At 37.4% G+C, this 10027-nt stretch overlaps 1 protein-coding gene across 1 annotated transcript; it reads left to right on the top strand.

Annotated features, from left to right (window-relative positions):
- The first annotated feature begins 4275 nt into the window (after positions 1-4275).
- smim13 (small integral membrane protein 13) lies at positions 4276-9760 on the top strand. The gene is made up of 2 exons (XM_062028848.1): positions 4276-4750; positions 8967-9760. The coding sequence occupies exons 1-2, from the start codon at positions 4675-4677 to the stop codon at positions 9158-9160; spliced, it is 270 nt and encodes an 89-aa protein (XP_061884832.1). The 5' UTR covers positions 4276-4674; the 3' UTR covers positions 9161-9760.
- Positions 9761-10027: the final 267 nt, after the last annotated feature.

Below are 10027 nucleotides of genomic sequence, written 5' to 3'. Positions count from 1 at the left end.
GTGGCTATTTTGAAGAAACTAGAATATAAAACCTGTTTTCAGTTATTTCACCTTTTTTTGTTAAGTATATAACTCCACATGTGGTCATAGTTTGGTGGAGTTATGTACTTAACAAAAAAAAAAAAGATGAAATAACGGAAAACATGTTTGTATTCTAGTTTCTTCAAAATTGCCACCTTTTTTTGTTAAGTACATAACTCCACATGTGTTCATAGTTTGGAGTTATGTACTTAACAAAAAAAAAGGTGAAATAACTGAAAACATGTTTTGTATTCTAGTTTCTTCAAAATAGCCACCTTTTTTTGTTAAGTACATAACTCCACATGTGTTCATAGTTTGGAGTTATGTCCTTAACAAAAAAAAAGGTGAAATAACTGAAAACATGTTTTGTATTCTAGTTTCTTCAAAATAGCCACCTTTTTTTGTTAAGTACATAACTCCACATGTGTTCATAGTTTGGAGTTATGTACTTAACAAAAAAAAAGGTGAAATAACTGAAAACATGTCTTATATTGTATTTTCTTCAAAATATCCACCTTTTTTTGTTAAGTACTAGGGGTGTGGGAAAAAAATCGATTCAAATTCGAATCGCGATTCTCACGTTGTGCGATTCAGAATCGATTCTCATTTTTAAAAAATCGATTTTATTTTTTTAATTTTTTTATTATTATTATTGTATTTATTTTTTTAATTAATCAATCCAACAAAACAATACACAGCAATGCAATCCAATTCCAAAACCAAAGCCAACCCAGCAACACTCAGAACTGCAATAAACAGAGCAATTGAGAGGAGACACAAACACGACACAGAACAAACCAAAAGTAGTGAAACAAAAATGAATATTATCAACAACAGTATCAATATTAGTTACAATTTCAACATAGCAGTGATTAAAAATCCCTCATTGACATTATCATTAGACATTTATAAAAATAAAAAAAACAATAGTGTCACAGTGGCTTACACTTGCATCGCATCTCATAAGCTTGACAACACACTGTGTCCAATATTTTCACAAAGATAAAATAAGTCATATTTTTGGTTCATTTAATAGTTAAAACAAATTTACATTATTGCAATCAGTTGATAAAACATTGTCCTTTACAATTATAAAAGCTTTTTACAAAAATCTACTACTCTGCTTGCATGTCAGCAGACTGGGGTAGATCCTGCTGAAATCTATGTATTGAATGAATAGAGAATCCTTTTGAATCGGGAAAAAAATCGTTTTTGAATCGAGAATCGTGTTGAATTTAAAAAAAATGTAGTCGTGACCCCAAGAATCGATATTGAATCGAATCGTGGGACACCCAAAGATTCACATCCCTATTAAGTACATAACTCCACATGTGGTCATAGTTTGGTGGAGTTATGTACTTAACAAAAAAAAAGGTGAAATAACTGAAAACATTTTTTACATTGTAGTTTCTTCAAAATAGCCACCTGATTACTGCTTTGCACACTCTTGGCATTCTCTCGATGAGCTTCAAGCACACCTGTGAAGTGAAGTGAATTATATTTATAAAGCGCTTTTCTCTAGTGACTCATAGCACTTTTACATTGTGAAACCCAATATCTAAGTTATATTTAAACCAGTGTGGGTGGCACTGGGAGCAGGTGGGTGAAGTGTCTTGCCCAAGGACACAACGGCAGTGACTCGGATGGCGGAAGCGGGGAACGAACCTGGAACCCTCAAGTTGCTGGCGCGGCCACTCTACCAACCGAGCTACACCGCCCGAAGTGAAAACCATTTCAGGTGACTACCTCTTGAAGCTCATGGAGAGAATGCCAAGAGTGTGCAAAGCAGTAATCAGAGCAAAGGGTGGCTATTTTGAAGAAACTAGAATATAAAACATGTTTTCAGTTATTTTTTGTTAAGTACATAACTCCACATGTGTTCATTCATAGTTTTGATGCCTTCAGTGACAATCTACAACGTAAATAGTCATGAAAATAAAGAAAACGCATTGAATGAGGAGAAGGTGTGTCCAAACTTTTGGCCTGTACTGTATTTTATTAATGCTTTGGAATTGTGTTTCATGTTTCCTCTGAGGCCACCATTATAGTTGATACAAATTGTATCTCAATGTATCTTGACAGATTTAAGCAATACTATCAATACAGTATGCACCTTTCATCAGACACAGAATGATACGGGTATAGCACCATTGGTGTGCACAACATTATTACTCTGCAGATGGGGGAAAGAAAAGGCTCAGTCAGCAAAAAATGTAAACGTCAAATATGACAGTTAGTGTGACGTACATGACTGTCGTACCTGGCAGGTACTGAGAGTGTCAGTCACACAAACGGTTTGGCTGGTCTGATTGTATTCCTGACATTCCTTTTTTTGACACAATGCATAAAGTGGCATGCTCATAATATGCAAATGATGAGGCGAGGAGGATCTTGTCGCCTGCGCGAGTGCACGAGACATTCTGTTTCTCACAGAGTGATTGACTTTATTTTTTTTAGTTAAATTTCATGATGGTACAATATTGGTTATGCATGTATGTACATGAGTAATTAAAGCTTTATTAATGTTTTCTGATATGCTATTGTTTGTAATTAGATGGCTACAAGTTCATCGTTATTTATATCTTGAATTGGAAACATTAAAGATTTGGCCAAAAAAATAAGAGGTTCACTGCAATTTTTGTTTTTAAACATGCTGTAAATATTAAAGACATTTTAACCAGGGAGTGCCTTGTTTTTTTGGTTCTTTTTTTTTTTTTGGCAGTTTCGATGCATCTGAAGCGTTTGGCAGTTAAGCCCCCTGCTGGACTGATGAGGAACAACATGTAAGGTGCATAAATAATACAATAATCTAGTATTTTAGTTATTAAAACTGCCCAGTTGCTATCTGGGGTATGCATTTTTTGTGTCAAAAAGATAACTATAGTATAATTAAATAATTTCAAATAATACAATATTAATGAAATAATCTACATTTCATAGACTGTAAATGGGATGTACAGTGTTCCCTCGCTACAACACTATGTTCACTTTATACGGCCTTGCTGTTACACAGATGTTTTTGTATGTGTCATTTTTTAGTGTCGCATGTTTTTTTTCATTACAGCGTATGAATGCGCATTGTGTTGTACAGTACTGTAAACAAAAAACATATGATAAATAAAAACAGCCTATAAACGAAAAAACATGCACAGTAAATGAAAAAAAAACATCCTGTAAATGAAAAAACGTATAGTTTAAACGAAAAAATATATATATTGATCAAAAACACATTAAAAAATGAAGAAAAAAAATCAACTGTACTCCACGGATTTCACTTAAAGTTCAAGCGGGTATTTTTTTTGGAACATAACCCCAGCGTTAAACGAGGGAACAGTAACACGTACTGTATACAGTACTGTATACAGTACTGTATACAGTTACACATTACTAGCTTGGTTAAATGAAGAATTTAAACGAAAAAAAATTTCAGTCAATTAAGATACGTTATTTATGTAACCTATTTTTATGGACTTGCCTCTTTGTGATGTTAAGTTCCTGTTATAAGCTGTTATACAGTATATGCTTTGAGCTCTTATTTTGAAGGCGCTAAGAGCGGAAGTGGTGACACGGTGTGGCGGAGCGGACTTTTGAAAAATCTCACTGCTGCCACCAATGTAACCGAGGGTTGATATGTGTCGCATATACTGTATAAAAACTACAAACACGGAGGCTCCAGTTTTACACGATGACCACTTTATTTCGTTTGTTTTCAAAACTCCGCTCCACCACATCGTGTCACCACTTCCGCTCTTACCGCCTTCAAAATAAGAGCTATAACAGCTTATAACAGGAACTTAACATCACAAAGAGGCAGGTCCATAAAAATAGGTTACATTTTCATGATTTTAATATTTCAATTATAACATTTATTTATTTATTTCATTTGAGATAGGCTCCAGCACCCCCTGCGACCCCAAGAGGGACATGCGGTAAAAAAATGGATGGATGGATTTTAATAACTGACTGGAATAAGGAGTTGATTTGATCAACTTCATTACCCGGAAGACAATTCTGCTTCGCGCAGTCGCAGTGTTAGTCGATATGTTCGTTTTTATTTCTTTTTCTTGAACTTTATTGCAACAACAATATGACAGCAACAATATGAACACACAAAAAAAGAAAATATTCTAAAAACATTTATACAAATATGTAAATAAAAACATCGTCGCTCCATTTTTAAAACAATAATGAATATATTAAAACCACATGACTGCAGAATTGCCTGCTGGAGTCAACTACATTACCCAGAAGCCACTTCTGTTTCGCGCAGTCGCAGTGGCAGTCGATCTACTTGCTCTTTAAAGATGAATACATTGTGCAGTTATGTAGCTTGTAAGAAAGAGGACCCGACAAGACTGGGGACGGTTACTGTAGACTAGACTGGGGACAGTTACTGTGGACGAGCTTTACGGTCGCCATTTGGCCTGAGAAGTGCTTTTAAAACTGCTGTTTGTGAAACAGATAATTGGGTTAGCCACACGCTAGCAGGCTAACTGTGTTTGTTTTTCCTCTCTCGACGAACTCGCTATGTGAGCGAGCTAGCAGGCGGCTAACCTCGCTAATATTGCGCGTTTTTTCTCAGCCATGTTGTCAGCCATGGTGGGTTTTGGAAAATAACTCTCCCGCCCTCGTCCACCAAGTGTTCCGGCAAAGATGTGGCAAAGTGTCGGACTCACATTGCTGGTCATTGTGGCCACGCTGTTGTGTGCGCTTATCTTCATGTTGTGTGGTAAGTTTCCAGGACAGCACATCTCCATGTGCTATATTTACATAAACTACTACTTACATGTACTATACTTACATGTACTATACTTATATAAACTACTACTTACATGTACTATACTTACATGTACTATACTTGCATGTACTATACTTGTATAAACTACTACTTACATGTACTATACTTGCATGTACTATACTTGCATGTACTATACTTACATGTACAATACTTACATGTACTATACTTGCATGTACTACTACTTGCATGTACTATACTTATATAAACTACTACTTACATGTACTATACTTACATAAGCTACTACTTACATGTACTATACTTACATAAGCTACTACTTACATGTGCTATACTTACATAAGCTACTACTTACATGTACTATACTTACATAAGCTACTACTTACATGTACTATAATTACATAAGCTACTACTTACATGTACTATACTTACATAAGCTACTACTTACATGTACTATACTTAATTTTAGCTCTTTGAAGAGTGGATTAGCAGTCACAAGTTAGTCATGTCCCTGAAAAGTCTATTTTTATCTTGTGCTGATGAGTCTATCACTGCCAATGTGATACCATGCTTATTAGGGACCGAGTCCCTTTGGGACAGAGGACCCTATTGTATTTCTAGCGTTTTATTATTATATTGCCGCCTCTTTGAGCTGTAATTTGACCCCCTTAACATGTTTCAAAACTCAGCAAATTGGACACACACATCAGGACTGGCGAAAATTGCGATCTAATAAAAAAAACCAAACCCCAAAACTCAAAATTGCGCTCTAGGCCCCCTCAGGAAGAAAACACAGACAAAACTGCCTGTAACTCCCAGTAGGAATGTCGTAGAGACATGAAACAAAAACCTCTATGTAGGTCTCACTTAGACCTATATTTCATACACTGACAACCCCCAGCAAAAAGCAACAGGAAGTTTGCAATTCCCCCTTCAAAACAAAATTTGTGTAAAAACAATCAACTTTTTTCAATCATTAAATTAGCACAGGACAGAGATTGAACCCTTCTGATTAAAAGTTGATGAAAGAGTTTTAATTACTACTCCGGTTTGGATTTTATGGGCCCTCAAAGTCGGTCCCGTCCATCGCTGCTTGCAGCTTTAATTTTTTTTATCTTGTTGCTTATGAGTCTATCACTGCTAATGTGATACCATGCTTATAGTGTCCATCACATAGTACCAAATGTGTTTACAGTGGTGAGGCTTCCTCATGTCTTAGTCTTTTGCATGTTTGTCACCATTAAAATGTGGGTGTCACCATTCGTTATAACAACGATTGGATTCGGAATTTGTAGTTGCTGATACCATCCATCCATGGATGATATACAGTGCCCTCCAAAAGTATTGGAACAGTGAGTCCAATTTGTTTATTTTTGTTGTAGACTGAAAACATTTGGGTTTGACATCAAAAGATCAATATGGGACTTTTATTTCCAGGTATTTACATCTGGATCTAATACACAACTTAGAAGATAAGATAAGTGGTTAGAGCAGACCTAGACAAGTTAAGGTCCGGGGGCCACATGTGGCCCGTTAAGCTTTTCAATCTGGCCCGCCGGACATTCCCAAATAATTGTTTTTGATCTTTAAGATGGAAACTGTAGCTGCCATTATGATGTGCAGTGATGTTTTCTAATGACCGTAAGTCTTGAACTATACAAAGTATTTCAATGCTTGGAATCTGTGCTTTTGCATGATATACTAGTTGATATGGTCATCTAATTAGTTACTATGGTCAGCTAATTAGTTACTATGGTAATCGACGTCACAGCAGCTCAGACGAGGTTGGGCGGGAAGCGTTTCCACAGACGCGGAAGGAGATTTTCGCAACAAAGTTCTAAAGCTTAGTGATATATCAGATTGTGGGTGGGTTTATTTTGTACCCTTCGCGTTCATATTTCACTGTTTGTTGCATTTTTGATGCGTTTCAGTTGATTGTAAAATATGTCGATCGAAAGGGGGTGTGACGTTCATATTTTGTCAATATTCAGTGTTTTATCCTTCATAGAAAAATGTAAAATTCCATTACGTTTTTTAAGGCGGTCTGTCATAACGTTTTTAGCATTCAATCAGACATTATTGTGAGGTTTTGTATTAGTTTTCATAAGAATTAGATGTACCGGCCCCGGGACACATTTTTTTCTCTAAATGTGGCCCCCGAGTCAAAATAATTGCCCAGGCCTGGGTTAGAGTGTCCGCCCTCAGATCGGTAGGTTGTGAGTTCAAACCCCGGCTGAGTCATACCAAAGACTATAAAAATGGGAGCCATTACCTCCCTGCTTGGCACTCAGCATCAAAGGTTGGAATTGGGGGTTAAATCACCAAAAATGATTCCCGGGCGGGGCCACCGCTGCTGCCCACTGCTCCCCTCACCTCCCAGGGGGTGATCAAGGGTGATGGGTCAAATGCAGAGAGTAATTTCGCCACACCTAGTGTGTGTGTGACAATCATTGGTACTTTAACTCTAAGCTTTTGTCTACATCATGCTCTTAAACTGAAGCCATAATGGACAAAAACTATACAGTGGTTTAATGTAATATTATTATTAATGCAAGTAACCATTTAAAAGGAAATAATTCTTTACCATTGTACGGTCATTGGAAGGCAAATATATTTATCCTGAATAAATAAACAAAAATAGGAAATGGAAATTTCTGTCATCATTGGTACTATAACTTTAACTTATAACGCCTTTTTGTTTGAACCTACCCATTTTTTATGACAGCAAAAGTATTGGAACATGTGACTGACAGGTGTGTTTTGTTGCCCAATTACATTGATTATTCAAAACAATAAATAGCACTGAATGTCTGAGCTCAGTTTCAGATTGGGTAGGAGTACACCTGTGCAGACTGCATTTAGAAGTGGAACCAACATGAAAACCGGTACCGATACCAAAATGTATTTTGATACTCTTCTAAATAAAGGGGACCACAACAAATGGCATTATTGGCTTTATTTTAACAGAAAATCTTAGGGTACATTAAACATATGTTTATTATTGCAATTTTGTTCTTAAATAAAATAGTGAACATACAAGACAACTTTTGTTTTATTAGTAACTAAACATACAAAGGCTCCTAATTTAGTCTGCTGACATATGCAGTAACATATTGTGTCATTTATCATTCTATTATTTTGTCAAAATTATTAAGGACAAGTGGTAAAAAATGAATTAATTTACTTGTTCATTTACTGTTAATATCTGCGTACTTTCTCTTTTAACATGTTCTATCTACACTTCTGTTAACATGTAATAATCACTTATTCTTCTGTTGTTTGAATACTTTACATTAGTTTTGGATGATACCACACATTTGGGTATCGATCTGATACAAAGTAGTTAAAGGATCATACATTGTTCATAATTTAAGTCCTCATGTGTCCAGGGACGTATTTCCTGAGTTTATAAACATAATATGAATTAAAAAAAGATTTTGTGATGGTAAAAATATAGATGTAATCATAGTAGTATCGACTAGATACGCTCCTTTACTTGGTATCATTACAGTGGATGTCAGGTGTAGATCCACCCATGGCATTTGTTTACATTGTGACGCCGGTGAGCTATTGTATCCTCCTACGGTGTGTAGTGAAGCATGTTTAGCTATTCCTCGTCCTGCAGGGATGATACTTGTAAGATACTTACTTTCTTTGTTGCCATGGAGGCGAGGATTAGTGATTTAGAAGTAACTAATACAGTGCCGACTGCAGATGGATTTTAGCTGCTAGCTAGCTAGCCATGTCTTAAAGCACCTCTTCCTGAGGGCGTTTCAGTGATATAACGTCACCTTTATCGTCAGTTTTTAAGCCAAAATGCGTCCATTCTCCCTTTTCTGTCTACTCACTGTGTCTGCTTGTAAGTACTCCTTGATTGTGCGCTGCCGAACATGCTCCTCTACTCGTAAAACAGCAAAAAAAGGGGGGGCGAGGGGGACACTGGTACTTTTTAGAGGCGGTATAGTACCGAATAGGATTCATTAGTATTGCGGTACTATACTAGTAGCGGCATACCGTACAACCCTAACCCTACATTAAATATACAGTCGTTGTGATTGCGACTCATGGATTGTCATGGCAACTACTAAACAGCCAATCAGATTGCTGTGATGTTTATGGTGGTCTGCATGCTATGATAGGCTGCATTATTAATGAGTGAGTGTCACAATGTTGTCTTGTCTGTCGGTCCCAGGTTGGTATGTAGTCTGGCAGCTCTTCCTGTCCAAGTTCAAGTTCTTGCGCGAGCTCGTCGGAGACGCGGCGGCCCCGCGGGCTGAGAGCCAACCGTCCGAAAGCAGGGGCGAGCGTGCCGCCGACGTCCCCGCGCGGCATCGTCCCAGGACCGCACGCCAAAGAGTGTCCTTTCCGGAGAGCGGCAACTTGTGAGATGTGCTCTTCTGCACTAAACAAGGTCCGAGGTGAGGTAGGAAGCCTCACTCTTGAACCCAGACACTTGAATTTGGAGCAGGCAGATGTCCTGGCTTCTAAAGGGATTTAGAGCAGCATCCATTAGGGCATGTCACCACTTCCTGTGTTTGGACTTTGCACACGTTCACCTCCCAAAAGTGCAATGAAAGGATTAATGCAGTCCAGTAGTGAAGAAGCTGCTACACACTAGATGTCTACCTGCTGCAGTAAAAAAAAACAAAAAACATGCCGTTATGGCGTCCAAACCGCCTCTCTTGCCCCCTTCCTGCTTTCTGCTTGCACTAGTGCCTGTCTGTAGATGGCGTCCACTGTTAGCCACATCACGTGTGCCGTCTACAACAAGATCATGTCCATTGACCAATGAAAAGCCAAGCAGGCCTTGTTGATATGATTCCCCTTCCCTTCACGTTTATTATAACTACTGCACCTTTTTAATGAAGGATAATGAATTATATCTGTGGAGCAGCTGCTTCAAACCAAACATGTGGAGCTCAGTCGTCAGAGATGTACTGTATGTCCTCACTAGTTAATTTTTTACATTAAAGTCCTCAATATTCACCATTTTGTTTGTGTTTTTACCAGCTCTCATCTACTTGAACGAAGCAGCAAAAAAAGAAACCTGTATTCTAATACCCCCCCATTATTAGATATTATTATAATATACTAGGGGTGTAACGGTACACAAAAATTTCGATTCGGTACGTACCTCGGTTTAGAGGTCACCGTTCGGTTCATTTTCGGTACATTAAGAAAACAACGAAATATACATTTTTGGGTTATTTATTTACCAAATTTGCAAAATCTTCCACCAAAAATATTTTTCTT

The sequence above is a fragment of the Entelurus aequoreus genome, linkage group LG20, assembly GCF_033978785.1.
Source record: "Entelurus aequoreus isolate RoL-2023_Sb linkage group LG20, RoL_Eaeq_v1.1, whole genome shotgun sequence".
NCBI classification, from domain to species: domain Eukaryota; kingdom Metazoa; phylum Chordata; class Actinopteri; order Syngnathiformes; family Syngnathidae; genus Entelurus; species Entelurus aequoreus.
Note: the sequence above shows the minus strand (reverse complement) of the source record. Positions and strands in the feature narration are given on the sequence as shown.